At 38.0% G+C, this 16613-nt stretch overlaps 1 protein-coding gene across 9 annotated transcripts in view; it reads right to left on the reverse strand.

Moving 5' to 3' along the window:
• Positions 1-267: 267 nt before the first annotated feature.
• Positions 268-16613, reverse strand: part of ADD3 (adducin 3) — a 132491-nt gene continuing 116145 nt past the window's right edge. For 5 of the 9 annotated variants that reach the window (XM_027529529.1, XM_027529526.1, XM_027529528.1 and 2 more), the window contains 12 exons: positions 15375-15526; positions 14298-14378; positions 13314-13463; positions 12703-12846; positions 12492-12590; positions 11187-11369; positions 10372-10629; positions 8926-9045; positions 8402-8488; positions 4943-5066; positions 3174-3269; positions 268-2549 (listed from right to left, as the gene is read on the reverse strand). In XM_027529529.1, coding sequence (XP_027385330.1) covers positions 2257-2549; positions 3174-3269; positions 4943-5066; positions 8402-8488; positions 8926-9045; positions 10372-10629; positions 11187-11369; positions 12492-12590; positions 12703-12846; positions 13314-13463; positions 14298-14378; positions 15375-15526 — 1787 coding nt within the window. In that variant the 3' untranslated portion in view covers positions 268-2256. The remainder of the gene's footprint in view (positions 2550-3173; positions 3270-4942; positions 5067-8401; positions 8489-8925; positions 9046-10371; positions 10630-11186; positions 11370-12491; positions 12591-12702; positions 12847-13313; positions 13464-14297; positions 14379-15374; positions 15527-16613) is intronic. The other 4 variants (XM_027529533.1, XM_027529531.1, XM_027529532.1 and 1 more) reach the window with 1 other exon arrangement.

Raw genomic sequence — 16613 nt, forward strand, 5'->3', positions numbered from 1 at the left:
GTCAGAAAAATATTTAAGACTGTCACATCCTATCAAGAAAGAAAAATAGGTCACTTGGGGAATATTTCCTCCAAAATGAGCTGAAACAAGAAGAGCTTATTAGTTAATTTTCAACTAATTTGAAAATAAATGTATCAGGACATTTCTTATTCAGAAGTGTCAGTCTTACTCAGAATCTCACTGCAGTACAAAACTCAACAGTCCACAGAGTAGTTAGTTCAGGATAAGTAACCACTCATGAATAGAAAGCTCATGATACCAAGTCCATCTATTTAAAATACTGTTTATTTGTGATTTTACATTAATTAGCATTACATCTAAGAGCAATATCAGATAACATTTATACATTTTCCACAGGACACAGAGGTTCATTGGCTCATTCTTTATGCCAAAGCAAGTAAATAGAGGCATTAGCAAAAGGTGCAAATAGTTCACTGTTGCATTTAAAAAATACTTATGCACATTGCATTCATTTAAGATATATATATTTTTAAAAAGTTATGGAAAAGCATAGTTCACAGGTTACTGTTTCTACATACATTGTAATACAACATAAATGATGTAGAACAAAAAAGAATCCTCAAACACAGAATTAAGCAACTGAAGTTTTCCACTAAGATTAAAACACTGATTCCAGTAGTTAGTGAGATCTAGAATGAACTTTCCAGGCTCCGTTTCAACTTTGCATCATCAAACACTCACAGTCAAACAGAACCAGCCCCGCAACACACTATAATCCATGGAATTTTTTTTTACACACCAACTCACCCTCCAGAAATACTTTGGATTATTTTTACCCATTGACTATTTTGGATCATTGATTTTACATTGATTTGTGACATTACTTGGGTGAAAGGGAAAAAAAAAAAAAAAAAACTATATTAAGTCTAGGTTTAAATTTGTATTTACATTAGAAAGAAAGTTAACTGAAAACATAAGAAAAATTGGTAAAAATTAAGAAGTGGTAGTTTTCTCATGGTCGGGGGTGGGGATTAGACCCACTGCTTTCTTTTTGCGCCGCCTTCTAAAAATACGTAACGTTAAAAGGATTTCACCCTTTTAAAACTTGAATGTCAACTAAGAAATACAATGGTTTTGGCAGAGAAACAAAATGTTAGCCATCGGGGACATGCTGTAAATAAATGACACTTCAAATCCTATCGTGGCCATGCAGCATCAACCTAGAACTCTTCTCATGACACCTCTCCTGTTCCCGTCACTGCTCACTTCCTCTCTCAGTCTCTTCCTTTCCATGTGGTTACCATGTGAGGGCTTTCTCACTCATTAGCAATACTAAGAGAAAAATACATTATAAGGTTCAAATATGAATCTTGTTATGCCTTTAAATGCTCTAATCCCCTTTTGATACTAAGTCCCTGGATTCTTTAATTATATTTAAAGTATACTTAGTACCAAGCAGCCTCAAATGTGCTCTACTGTTAAATGATTGGCTAATATGCTTATGACATTTTTATACTGAATGGTATACAAACGCCTCAACATACAAAAATCGTTTTTGCCAGAGTTAAACTAAATAACCCATGTTATGTGTATAAAATCCCCTTCACTGAAAAATAAGGGGGTTTCTAAACTAATAAAAAAGGAACTTTTCAAAAATTATAGTTTACTAAAATGACCTTTTTTTTTTTTTTTTTTCAAACAAAGTTACTTCAGGTGAGGAAATTTCATACTATGAATAAAATTCCAAATGAATCTTTTCTTAAATTTTAAAAAAACAATTATGTGCCAGTGTATACTAATGCTATAGATTCTTATCTTAGAAGCTTTTAAAGCATTCTGTTAATGCCCATTGAAACAATGGGAACCCAACAGTTACAGTCAATAATCATGATAAAAAACTATAATCTCATTACCAAGTGAAGCAGGTTTTGAGAAACAAAAATTCTCTCACTTGTTCACTGGTAATTTCTTTCCAACAGATATTATGTAGAAGGCCTGAAGTAATTCAGACAGATATCTGTTTGTGGGGATTATAATACTTCATGAGGGCAAAGCTAATCAAAACTAGCAATTGTTTAAAAATTCAAAACCTTTTTTGGACATAGAAAATGAGAGATGACTTTGAAAGTGTTTTCATAATATGTTTTTCTTTTAGTAAAACTCTTTCCAGTTCTTAAAAGTCCAGTTTGCTACAGACCCCCAATCTGATCTACCACTGCATATTAATGATCAACTTATATGTGGTTTTTAAATGTGCAACGTCACATTGTAGTAACAATTATAAAAAGACTCTATTTAGGCTTCAACTTTCTCCTTTTTTTTGTTCTTTTTCAGAAAAGAAGGAGTGCGGAATTTCTTCTTTTTCTTGGATGGTGATTTTGAAGGTGAGCCTTCAGGTGACAGGACTTCTTCAATTTTTTCTGGAGACTTGATGGTTATCTCGATGCTTTCTATGGTGGTGCTTGTGGTTAACCTGCTTACTCGCTGAGCAAGCTCGTCTTCAACACCATGCACGTCATCCTTGCCATTCACTATCAGGACAGGTACATCCATGGAGATGAAGCTCTTGGAAAATAGCTCATGGTTTTCTATAAAAGGAGAGGATTTTTTTGTTATTTTATATAGTCAACATCTTTGCTTTATTTTACAAAACTGAAATGCTTAAGCAATGTACTAAGGCATTACTTTGATCCCAATAAAGACAGATGATTATTTTAATAGACTATGGGCCTATTAGCATGAAGCTAATGCTCTTAAATGGTATAAAGGGAAGAAAGTTGTTAGAACAAAGAATGAAGGCTAGATAAGTCCAGTTTGATGACTTGACAGTTTCATTGTAAATCAAGTCAGTATAAATGAGGAAGACAATATACATATATTTTTCTTTAATTCTGGAGTCATCTGGCAATCAAAGTTGAGAAAAATTTCATGCTTCTGATTGGAAGACATATGACAAACCAATTTTAATTTCACAAATTCTTAAGAACTATTATGTTGCCAAAATCCAGATTAAGGTAAATCGGTATAAATGCTGAACAAAAGTAGCACCCCATAATAATAAAAGAAAATAAAGTCACTGGGAGCTGTAAGTAAAGTGCATGGTGAGAAACTTACTGTATCAGGTGTTCAATTTCTTTATATGAAGACAAACGACAGAGGGACAGACTCTAAAGATTAACTGGGTGGAGGCTGTGGGAAATTACATTGAATACCTTCTAATTTTTCAGGGATATTTTGCGGTGACTGAGTTTGAGACTGAATTTGTGAAACAGATGAAGCGTCATCTGAGAGTAATTCCTGCTCAGCATCTGTTGGATAAGAGTTTAGTTAAAAGCCATGCAAAACAAAAAAGCATTAAGATTTTAGGAAGGTTAGTGCATACATCAAATACCTGCATACACAGGGATGATAAACGCTTCAGCCATGAGCTGAGCATGCTCACAGTTATCCCACACATCAATCATTATGTGTGGAAAAGAGGAGGTTAATGTGTTAACACTCCGGCTGCTACTGCTAATTTGACATACATGCTTTAAGGAAGCATGGCTACTGGCAGCCCAGGCAAATAATACAAGCATTTAGCTTTTGCTACAGTGTTAGAAAACCAAAAATACATTGAGCAGCCAAATGAATGGAAATCTGAAAGCCTCACCAATGATGCTACATTAATGAGGCAAAATGCCTCACTGAATTTTTGAACAATATCCAATTAGTGATTCCTATTGGAGCAATATTAGTGAGCTAATTCAGGTCACAATGAATGTGGAAGAAACTACTTATAAAGTTATATATATATATATATATACACACAAGGAGATGGTTCTATTGTGCTATATTTGTTACCTGGCATCTTTAGGCTTTCAAAAAATAAGAGATTAAAGAGGGACATTTTACAAAATACAAAAATAAAGTTCCAATCTTATGTTAGAATGAACATAAGTTGAAGAATACCACTTAGAACATTTAATGTGATTATATTAATGAGTCAGGATGACTCCCTTTTGTGACAAAGACACTATCACATTGATGAGAACTGTTTCCTGGATGATCCAGATGTCATTAGTTCTTTCTACATGATATCAAACAGGCACAAAGATTTTTTAACTAGTGGTTCTATTTTGCTTTGGGTAAAAATTTCAACTATATGTTGAAGATGCTCTAAAGCAGAGGCTCTTACCCTCTTTTGGGGTCATAGACTTCTTGTCCTCCTCCCTGCACCCCTGACTTCCTCAAATATAAAATTAAGCAAATATTTTATATCATATTTAAGATATTTTTCAGATGGCTCATAGATTGTCTCAAGCTTATCCAAAGACCCAAGACTGAGAACCCTCTCTATAAAGAATCTCTTATTCTTGAGTAAAAGTGAGCTAGTATTCAATTGGTGTTTTCATGAACAGTTCTTAAATGCAACCCTTACTTAGGGTTCTGAAGTCAGAAAAAGAAACCTCACTAGAGTGCCCATGTGCTTAAGTAAAGTCACATAAAAATTCTAGTGTCCCACTTTATTTTAGATTTGAAAATTACAGTAATGACATCTTGAGACATCCAGGAGCAACAGAGATTTTACAAAACATTAAAGCCACATACCTGTGAATCTACAAGTATGTCAAAGTAAAACAAAATTTTTTAAAAAGCCACATTTTCTGAAATGTTTAAATTTATTAATTTATCTACATTTACTTTAGCTAGTGATTGTTTACTCATCTGGAGATTTCACTTTACTGTAGAAGACTTTCTGCTAGCAATCAGATTGCTTTCTAAGGAAAACAGCCTTCTCTACATGTTAACATACATGGTCTGTGGGAGCTCTTCACATTTTAATCCTACTTACACTCAAGTAAAGACTGAAAGAGCACATGGAACAACTGATGGTAAAGAAACATCAAAAAAAAAAAATCCTGACTGCCTTCTATCATCCAACTCAAGGGGCTCTGTGAGCAGTGTGGTTAGCTGGGGCTTAACTTCAAAGTGAACTGACCTTCCAGACCTTGCTGTTTACGTTCGACTGTCCTCTTATACTCTTCAAGTTCTCCTTCTGTGAGATGACTGAAGGGGTTGGGAGGAGCTGGTGGGGCATGATCATCATCTTCAAACTGCATGGTCTTGCGAAGAAGAACACTGACTTGTTACCAAGAGTAACATACTCATATATGTATATTTACTCATACATACTCATATATGTATATTTATTTTTATATATTTACATATATATATACCTACAACTTCATATACACCCACTTAAATGTATATATGATGTATGTGACACCTCAACTCACAACACCCATAAGAAATGATAAAGTAACATGTTTTAAAATATTCATATCCAGATTAATGACTTTATAGACTACTGATCCAATAGACTAAAATTGCCAATGATGCTTCCTCAAGGCTGCATAGGTCAAATTTAATAACTCTTTAAAAAAAAGAAAACTAAACCAAGTTCTAGAAACTTCCATGTAACTAAGAAATATCTTAAAAACCAAGAATGTCAAAAAGCCTTTGTAAAAAAAAGGCTTAGAAAAATTAAACTGTACCAAGAAAACTTTTAAAATCTGCTATGAAAATAAACTTGTACCTATTTGCTTTAGGAAAGAAATTAATGAGACTTTGAGCTAAATCTGGCAGATTGAACCCATGCATTAAAAGAAAATTCCTCCCAAAACCCTACTAAAATGATAGTAAAGGAACAGTAGCAAAAATGGTGTAAACTTTTAAGGACAAAAGAATGGAAGAGGAGACAACACAGGATGAGAAATGGTAACACATGGTCGGAAGATGGAAAGCAGGTGGGAAGAGCAGGTGGCAGAGATGAGAAAATTGAAGCCTTAGCCCTGCAAAGAAGAATGCAAAAAAGAAGCCTGCTTGTGTGCTGTAGAGGTCTGTTAAGGCTCAAGTACCACAGAAAGTCGCTGTGAAGAAAAGCTGAAAAGGGACAACTTAGAAGTGTGAAGGAGGAACAGATAGATTCTCAGGCCCCCTTTCCTGTTCCACACACATGAGCATTACTCTCTCTCTCATCTCTGCAGAAGATCAGGGGCTTATTCTTCAGAACGACTGATCTGGGGACACAGAACACAGTTAAGGGCTCCCAGGATGATGGAGGCAGACTGGCAAGAGAATAGAGAACTCTCTGGATAAATTAAATGACCCCAGATAGAAGAACTACAGACACTAGTGCTTGGGCACTCCTGAAAGAAACAATCTGGTCCACACCCAGGCATCCTGCAGAGGAGCTCACCAGTTCCCAAGCTCTGCACACACCTGAGCTCCGACTGGCTTTCAGTGTCTCATTCTTAAATACAGACGGACTACCACAGACTTCCAGACACTTGAAGAAAAGTTTCCAACATGGAAGAGACCAGAATTAAGAAGAAAAAGGGAACTCAGAAGAAACAGACAATAAAGGGAGCTGAAGAAAAATTAAAGTTGATATCCTCAGAATAAGAGGGGAAAATAGGAAATACTGTAAAGAGAAAACAAGACCAAGATATTATAAGGAAAAAAACGGAATATTCAGGGAATAAGAAGTCTTAAAATTAAAAAAAAATCAAAACAGAAAATTAAATAGAAGGCTTAGAAAATAGAGTCAAGCAAATCTTCCAGAAAGTAGGAATAAAAGACAAAGAGAAAATAGGAAAGAAAAAAATCAGAGGCTTAGTCAGAGATCCAACTAACAGTACATTAGTATATATCCTGTGAAGAGGAACTGAAGAACCTCTTGATAAGGGTGAGAGAAGAGAGCGAAAAAGCTCAACAGTCAAAAAACTAAGATCATGGCATCCGGTCCCGTCACTTCACGGCAAGTAGAAGGGGAAATTGTGGAAATAATGACAGATATTATTTTCTTGTATTCCAAAATCACCACGGACAGTGACTGCAGCCCTGGTATTAAGACACTTGCTCCTTGGAAGAAAAGATATGACAAGCCTAGACAGCGTATCACTTCACTAACAAAGGTCCATCTAGTCAAAGCTATGGTTTTTCCAGTGGTCATGTACGGATGTGAGAGTTGGACCATAAAGAACGCTGAGAGATGAAGAATTTGAAGGCGTTCAAACTGTGGCGTTGGAGAAGACTCTTGAGAGTCCCTTGGACTCCACAGAGATCAAACCAGTCAATCCTAAAGGAAATCAGTCCTGAATATTCATTGGAAGGCCTGATGCTGAAGCTGAAGCTTCAATACTTTGGCAACCTGATGCAAGGAGCCGACTCATTGGAAAAGACCCTGATGTGGGGAAAGATTGAGAGCAGGAGGAAAAGGGGGTGATAGAGGATGAGATGGTTGGATGGCATCACCGACTTGATGGACATGAATTTGAGCAAACTCTAGGAGACAGTGAAAGACAGGGAAGCCTGGCATGCTGCAGTTAAGGGGTGGCAGAGAGTCGGACATGACTTAGTGACTGAACAACAACAATATATAACCTGACAGAAAAAGAAACTGAAGGGAAAAGACTACTTAACTGAAGAAATACTTTAAAAAATTCCCAGAACTGAAGGACAAGACTTTGCAGATTGAAAAGGGTTACTAAATGCTAAAAATGGAAACAAAAAAGAAATCTACTACAAAGCACACCAACATAAACAGAATGCAGGAAACAGAACCACATAGCGAGAAGCACAGGAACCTCAGGATGAGCCAGTATATCTGGCCTAAAGAGCAGCTAGCCAAGATCTGGACCCTAATGACAATGACAAAGAGCTGGACCTGAGAGATTACCTGTTACTTTTGACTCTATGGAAAATAATATTAAGAAAAGTTTGGGAAGAACTAAGCCTAATATATCCCAAATACTAAGTCAATGAATAAGGGAGGCAGCTTTTTCTCCGGGGCCAGAAAAGTTGTCTAAGAAAGGAAATGTCATCTTGGAATACTACCTGGCTCAGCAGTAAGCATTTAAAAATATAAACACTGAAAGCTACCTAGACAAAACATCGTGATACAACCTTACTGGGAGAATGCAAATGGGAAGCCTTGTGTAAATAGGCTAAATCCTCATCATCCATAAAAGAAGCCACTATTATCTTTCATTAATTCTAAGATGTGCTTTTCTCTCACAATTTCTCATCTCTGAAATCGGGATTCATCTTATCATTGGTTTCTTAACAATTATAAATGTTAGCATTTGTATCTCATTTAGTGATATATAAAACAATGGTACTTCTAATAGCTGATGAAGTAGATTTGATGAAATAAAACTGAAGTCTAAAACTGATAAATCAAGAAGGAGAATAAAGATGCTCTTTAGAAACCAAAGTAAATGCTAGAATAAAGTCCTTGCCCCTAGAAATTGGGAATTGAAAGTGACATTTTAAGTCTTGTGAATTATTTGACTATTTAAATTGTGTTTATACTAACTTTAGTAAAAACAATTACTCATATTTAAAAAGCAGAAATTATTGGGAAAACAAAGATCATACTGCTTCATGGACTTACAGAAGGAGGCTTATCCACAACAATTCCAGCAAGCAACTGAGACTGTGGTCCTGCTGTTTTCAAGTCATATCGATTTTGTTCTCGAATCTGAATTGAAAAACAGTAAGTTCTTGGGGGCAACTCTGCAGGTGATCTTTGGGTTACTATTTGACCACCCCGGGTAAGGGCTGCTTTAATTCCCCCTCCATAAAGCTCTCTTTTACCATTCTAACAACTCACATTAATCTCCTCCACTCCTCTTGACATGAATTTCCTATTGTCTTTCAGTGTTAGAGAGCTACATTTTTCACTAATACAGCAGAAATATGTCTTAATACTTCTTCCCCATACAGCCCTCTTATCAGAAACCAGAAAAGAGCTGGAGGTATTCCATACAAGCTAAAATTATACAGAATTAAATTGCAAATTCTTCTGTATGCAAACCTCTAAACTTAGCATTAATCAGATTTAGTTACTAGTGATTTAAACATTGTTTTATGTTTAAAATAAAATGCCTCTTCCAGCCACAGAAGACCACATCTTACCTTATTTCTCTTTTCTAGTACCTCATTCGGGTTGGTGTTTAAAGGAACAAACTGATTTGGATCTTCAATTTTGATAGGTGTTCCACTACTAACTTTAGAAGAGTCCTCGGCTTTCATCCACTAAAAAAGTCAAAAATTTCTAGAATGAAGCTTTGTATTAAGGAAATATGGTAGGTTCTTGACAACTGTTTATTGACTCAAGGGGGTGGGGGCATACACTGCTAATATGTTAAAGAATTTCACTAAGCAGTTTTTAGTGGTAAATTAGTTTATCTCCCATACTAGTTAGAATTAGCATTCACTTAAAAACAAACGTCGGTACCATGAAGAACACTAAATTATGCAGCTATTTAAATTTTCTCCTTTTGGCATTTTAAACATGTTGGTGAAAATATTTCAGGCATTTAGAGCTTCTCACACTAACTCACATTTAGAGTTGCCACCTGCACTGAAGTTTTATCATGTGATGATGGCTAACAAGTCATCAAAAAGGACTCAAGAAATCTCTTAGGATTTAGTTTTTCAGATTGCATTTTTAAATTTTGGCTGACAGAATGGGCCAAGCTCCTAACTAGCATTTTGCAAAGGGGATAATCTGGTAGTAATCTATAGTATAATGGCACCATAGGGGTGGAAGAGCCTTATATAATTCTCATTTATCCATCACATCCCTCAAAGAAGGATAGTATTTATCAAGATTAATGATGACCAGCCATTAGTTCCTTTCAAGAAAATTCATTCTAGGAAACATATGTTCTTTTACTAGGAGATAAGAAATCATATTGACTAGAGAACACTGATGCCTAGGTATTTCCATACTGAATACTACTGATTTATATGATAGGATGAACTAATTCTGCAATGGCACCCCACTCCAGTACTCTTGCCTGGAAAATCCCATGGACGGAGAAGCCTGGTAGGCTGCAGTCCATGGGGTCGCTAGGAGTCAGACATGACTGAGTGACTTCACTTTGACTTTTCACTTTCATGCATTGGAGAAGGAAATGGCAACCCACTCCAGTGTTCTTGCCTGGAGAACCCCAGGGACAGGGGAGCCTGGTGGGCTGCCGTCTATGGGGTCGCACAGTGTCGGACACGACTGATGTGACTTAGCAGCAGCAGAGAATATTTAATGATAAGCACTCCAAAATTAAACCAAATCTGAGACAAAACACTGAAAACTTTAAGATCACCTGTTTCTTTATCTACAAGATCTTGCCTAAGGGCAGCATATGCAGTAATTCACAAAATTTGGTACCATTGCTGCTGCTGCTGCTGCTAAGTCGCTTCAGTCGTGTCTGGCACGTGGAACAAAGTGCCATGCATAAATGTTATCTAATAAGTTATAGTCATATTATTAATATTATATTCTACTTGCCCAATATCTTCAACACAGACCATTCAATTCATCAGTAACTAGGCAAACCATGTTAAGTAGGGACATACTGTGATTTTGGTCCTGGGGCTCGTCTCCCCATTCCGAGACTCCTCAGGCACGTTCACTTTCATGTAGGTATTTGGTGAGTTCAACCATCTGGTTTTTTCACGCTGCTGCCTCTGTGCCATGTATTTGAGAGGTGAGAGGGGCACTGTATCATCTTCGAAGGAAAAGGCAGTCACAGTGGCTGGGATCTCTACATCACTCTTGTGCCTCGGCTTTTCTCGAATGAGAGGGTGCCTGTAAGCATAGCCTGTTCTATATCCCTGGGGGAGGGAGAAACCACATTTGAAGCAATCAAACTTGTCCCAAACGCAGCATTTAGAGGCTAATTCTTTAAACAAATGATTCTTTCGCTGAAAAACAAAAAGGGGAAATCCTTCCAAAACTCCACATAACTGCCACATAACACTAGAGTTGAAGTTAAGCAAATTTCAAGATCTAGTTAAAATTGATTTCAGCTGACAAAGCAATTTCCACTCACACAACTATTTCTGACAAAGGTAATTTCAAAACTGCTGACCAGAAACGCTTTCCAAGATATAAACTGGTTTTCTGGAGGCCAAATCTCAGTGCTCATTTAAGTCTTTGTTCCTGGGTCTGAAGGCAATCTGCTTTCTGACTCTTAGCGGAAGAGGGTAAAAATCTAAGATAAGATGACAGTTGCCTATTTCACCAATTCTTAAAATACACCAAGTTCCTTCCTAGGGTCACACTGCTCCCAGAGGAGTAATGAGCATGTTCCCAAACCACAGGGAGGAGGGGACATCTGGTCCTAAATCTGGAAACATGAAATCAAGCTCACGGTCAATTTTTTACCTACCAAGTTGTCCAGAGTCCTCATCAGCCCTTCGAACTCAATCTCGCCAACCTTCCACTTTTGGTGGGAACCCATATTCACTCCTCCTCCTCCAGATGCCGCTACAGTGTGAGTGGAAGCTTTGTACTTCTGAAGGTCCAGCACAAGCAGATTGTCCACCCCACCTGCCCCTGCCAGTGCCTGCACCTGTAATCCACGGCACAGTATTAGAGGCACACGACTGCAAAGACTGGAACGGGCACTTCACTTTGCAAAAGGCACAAGTTTGATTCTGCAAGTATCTGTAACATGTCTTCAGGATACCAACAAAGAAACTTGTGAAAGCAGGCAGCTTTAGGAGCTTTTCCATCTATCCATACCTTCCAGGGCTCTGACCCTCCCTGATGGAAAACACATTTAGAGCCATACCCTTTAACATATTTCAAGAAACTGAATTCTCTTGCCAAATTTTAAAGTTCTTTCCTTGCAGTTTTCCCATGGCCGTCCAGTTTAAACTTTTGTTGAAAGTTATAATTTTAAAGGAATAAAAACACCATATTGTGAATTTAAGAATACTGAAGAAGTCACCTCGTTGTTTCAATATAATGAAGCTTTTCATAGCCTCATTTGAGAAGACTGACCATTAAAGCAAAAAAAAAAAAAAAAAAAAAAGTTGGTTGTTAAGTTAAAGTTGGTAGGAAAAGTACACCCCCCTTTTCCCCTCCTTTTTGCAGCCTTTCCAATAAATTCAGATTCTTACCATTTGCTTCAAGAGAAATCTGCTTGGTTTTTCTAAAAGGGGGGAAATTAGGGCTGTTAAATACACCCAGCTTTTCTGGGGTTAATAAATATCTAATCCATTATAATAATGAGGCTGAGGCTGTGGAACCTCTGGAAATTGCATGAGTTCCTAAAACTTCTGGTGCTGCTCTTACCCTTTTTTATAAAAGTGACCACAACACAGCCGATCTTTGATAAATGGCAGTCATCTTTGTTCCTCAATTAGCACCACACTGCTAGAGGGTGAAAAGGGAGAAATGTGCGACTATACCATCTTGGAAAGTAGGCTTATGAAGAAAATTATATTTATGAAGCCCTTAGATTTGGTGTATGTGTCTGTACATGAATTTTAATTTTCTTTCCTCCTGTTTTCAATTCAAGAGATACTCAGTTGACCCTTTTTACTCAAGTGAAGCACAACTTCTCTTAAGACAAAACAAAACAAAAAGCCACCAACTGATAGAACTCTGGAAATAAGTAAACACAATACCCAGCCCAACAGATAATAAAGCAAAAAAAGGCAGGGGGAGGGGTAAACGTTTTTCTTACTTGAGTCTCACAGGCTATCTGCACATTAAAAATGTAATGAAAAGCCTCCTCGACTGTTTCTCCAAGTGCTACCACACCATGATTTCTGAGTACCAGCACCTAAAATAGAATCCCAAAGCAATCACTTTAAATAACTGGCATAGCTCACACTGCTTTCATCAACAGTAACAGCAACAAAAATAGCTCCTTTGATAAAGACTCTACTACACACCTTACAACTTGGCCCCAGAACTTTCTGCAGTTGAATTCTCTCCTCCTGATCATCAAGTGACCCTTGGTAGTCATAATAGGCGACATCTCCCAGGATCAGGGACTCTTGAGAAATTGGAAGGATCCCGCACTTCATGGAGGACACCTATTTGATCGGGTTCATGCCAAGATAACACATTTGGTTACTGATCACACCTTCACAGGAACAGGATTCTTCAGTCAGCTCAGGCAGCACTGGCCTGTTCACCGTGCTCAGCACTCCAGACTCCTCCCGTTTTAGTTCTTTGCTTCTTCAAGAGGAAGAAAAGAACTTGGAAATTCTATTTATATGCTGTGCCAGATATTAGGAAAGAAGCTTTGCGCTAAAGAACTCAATGACACAATTATTAAACTGATTTATTAAAAAATGCAAATGCTGTCTCCAATTTTTTCCTAGAACAGTAGCATTTAGTCCAAAGGGCCTTTTGCTTTCTTATGCAGAGGATTAATACTTTGAAAATGACTTCAAATGGTGGGGTCTGAAAGAATGATTATAAAGTATCATGGAAGGAAAGCCACGGAAATAACACACTTCCCAGGGTCATTGTTGGTTTTGGCCCTTCAGTGACTTACAGCTGCCGTTGCAAGGGTATGGATGTGTATCACACACTTAACATCAGGACGTGTTGAATATATCGCGGCATGGGGACTGAAGCCTGCATGGTCAATTTTCAAATTAGTACTTCCCTGATCAACCACTTCTCCTATTATATTGACTTTCACCTGGAAAAATCAGAAAGACATACTTAATTGGTACACAAGCATCTAAGTTTCCAGCGTTCCACAAGCTAAACTGGGGGGTGGGGTCGGAGTGGGGGTTGGGTGGCAAACTTTTTTGTCAAAAGCCAGAAGGCAAATATTTTAGATTTTGTGGACCTCTGTTGCAACTACTCAACTCTGCCACTATAGGAGAAAAGCTGCCACAAACTACTGTGAAAGAATGGGTGTGGCTTTGTTCCCACCGAATTTTATTTACAACATGTAGTCTGCAACAAAATAGCATTTAGCGAGAAGTACAGTTTTTAAGAAACTGAGTAACGTCAGCTCTTCGCTGAAGGTCTGGCGTTTACTGAACTCCCTGGAAAACATCCATTTGCTAATTAACACTATAGCACTAGAATCAACAAAGTTCCTTCTGCTCTAGAGGCCAGTGACAATGCTCCAGAGTACAATTATGAAGAAATAAATGCCAGAATGTCACACCCTATACTCACACCAACTGAACTTTGTTTAAATCTACCTATAAAACATACAGACTGTGTGTATGTTTAAACAAATTACAGAGTACAGAAAAAAAATCAAAAGATTCTCTTCAAAACATGACTAGGTTTAATGATTAGACCAATTCATTTATTAGGCTCTTCAACCACCCTGTTTTTCTTGAACCCTAAAGCTCTTCTTTAAAAAATCAACATTAACTTTCCAAATTCTTCCCTGTTGACTAGTAAATGTTTTTCCATCCATACCTCTTCTTGTTCTGTCCAGTACTAAAAGCTAAAAGCTGTCATAAAAGTACAAGGAAGCACAGAAAAAGTAACATAAGAATGAAAATTGTACCAAATTGGAGGCTGTGGCTTCAGAAAAAGACAGGCCTCTGGGAATTATTATTATGTGGTCTTGCTCCTTACTTATTCTTACCTGGGAGAAACAAAACAAAACAGAATTACTATGAGGTGTTTATATTTCACAGTGTAAACATGACTAAGAATATAATCATAATGAATAACTATAAGATATCTGGGTGTGTGGGGGGGTGGACAAAGCAGAAATTAAAGGTGTGCAACATGAAACTTGCCTTGAAAAGTTTTCTTCCCTCAAGCCTTCAATACTTGCTAAAAAATTCTGACATCAGGTCTTCATTTACTGGACTTACCTAAAGTGTTATTTTGGGAGTTCTAAGGTTGTTTAGGGTCAGCTCATCTCAGGATAAATGAATGCCAATATTATTCAAGCCAATGAGATATGACTATAATTTTGACTTACATTATGGAAATTAAGGGGAAATAGGCAAAGGAAAGAGAAAAAAATCTCTTCCTAGGAAGGAATTAAGGTGGAAAAGAAAGGGGAAACCAAGGAACAGCTGGAGGAAGGAATGAAAAAGGAATGAAAAGTTGTAGGAAGATTGTATCTCATATCTGTGCCATTTTCATCACACATTATTTTCATACCTTTTCTTCCAAATATTGTATTGTTTCCAAGTGTGGCAACAGGAAAACAAGATAATGATGAAGAACGGGGAAAATATATTTAAAAAATAAAGACCAAGGAGGAAATCTCCTTTGCCTCCTCTACTCTCCCTGCCCCAAATGCTTTTTAAAGCATTTTTTAAAAAAAATATCACTGACTCTCAGATATAATTAATACACAGAGAGAAAATCCTGCCAGGAGGATTTCTTTTCAGACAGGTTCTGTGACTGGTCTGAATTAAAGAAACACAGGTAATAAATGGAGAAGAAAGTTGGGGTTAACTGTAGCCTCTCAAAGATAAGGTTTAAATCAGGATGAGGTTGTGGTCCAGCATGCTACATTCAGAGAACAAGGTCTGAAAACTGGACTTCTGAGTAAAGGTGAGGAGAGCATAGTTGCCTTCAAGTTGGGATTTTAAAAAAAGGAATTGAAAGCTGAAGGACTCACTGAGATGTATGTATTTGCCAGGTGGGCCCATCCAAACAAGTCTGCAAGTCTGTACAGGCTGGCAAGTTTACAACGAGTAAGCTTTTCTCCCTTCACATATGAGGATGTATCTGCTCCGGGAAGGTCATTGATAGGTGTGACCATGCCGAGACCTAAGAGGAAAAATTGGGGAGAGAGACTCAGGTCAAATAATTCCTTACCTGAAAATTAGTTGGCAGAAAGCAGCCTGAGTCTGGGAGTGTCCCAGCCTGCAAATGATCTGAAACTTAGCAGCCCACACAACATTGCATTAGCTTATCTTCCTCTAGGGAAGTACACCCAGAGTGAAAATACGCATCAGCTATCGCCTTGCTGTTTCATCTAGTACTTGGTAGGGAGTGATGTTAGGGAGTTAGGCTCATACCACGGGTTGGGGTGGGGGGGGTGCAGATATGGACAGATGATCCCAATGGTAACAGCTGATAAGATCTAAAACAAGCTGCTTTACCTCTTTTGACTTTTATTCAAACAAAAAATATTTAAGAATGCAATCAAACAGTAATCTAGTTTCTGCCCTCACCAAGCAACAAAAACTAGTCTTAATCTCTAATGACCCAATCGCTAAATTACTGTCTTCATTCCCCTGGCTACCATTACCTGCCTCTTTCCTACACTTCTTCTCCAGGCCTGTGTGGTACTATTGTGGGCCTCTTGGCCCTTAGCCCTACATACTCTTGTTAGGGTACATGGCACATGTCAGATAATCAGTATTATAGAAAAAGTGGACCAACTAGCTCAATTTTTCAATTTTCCAGTTTCTCCCAAGCAGGAAGAATGAGTGATGTTGGAACTCATTGTTCCTCTCACCACTGATCTGCCACCCCCGCCATCACCACATTCAAACCTGTTGATAAGTCTTCTCTCCCCTTCCTTGGCTATAATGCCCTTCTCACTGCTCTCTTCGTTCTCATTCCCACAACCACTGCTGCTGCTGCTGCTGTTGCTGCTAAGTCGCTTCAGTCGTGTCCGACCCTGTGCAACCCCACAGATGGCAGCCCACCAGGCTCCCCCATCCCTGGGATTCTCTAGGCAAGAATACTGGAGTGGGTTGCCATTTCCTTCTCCAATGCATGAAAGTGAAAAGTCAAAGTGAAGTCACTCAGTCGTGTCCGACTCTTAGTGACCCCATGGACTGCAGCCTACCAGGCTCCTCTGTCCATGGGATTCTCCAGGCAAGAGTACTGGAGTGGGGTGCCATTG

The sequence above is a fragment of the Bos indicus x Bos taurus genome, chromosome 26 (genome assembly GCF_003369695.1).
Source record: "Bos indicus x Bos taurus breed Angus x Brahman F1 hybrid chromosome 26, Bos_hybrid_MaternalHap_v2.0, whole genome shotgun sequence".
Taxonomy (NCBI): Eukaryota; Metazoa; Chordata; class Mammalia; order Artiodactyla; family Bovidae; genus Bos; species Bos indicus x Bos taurus.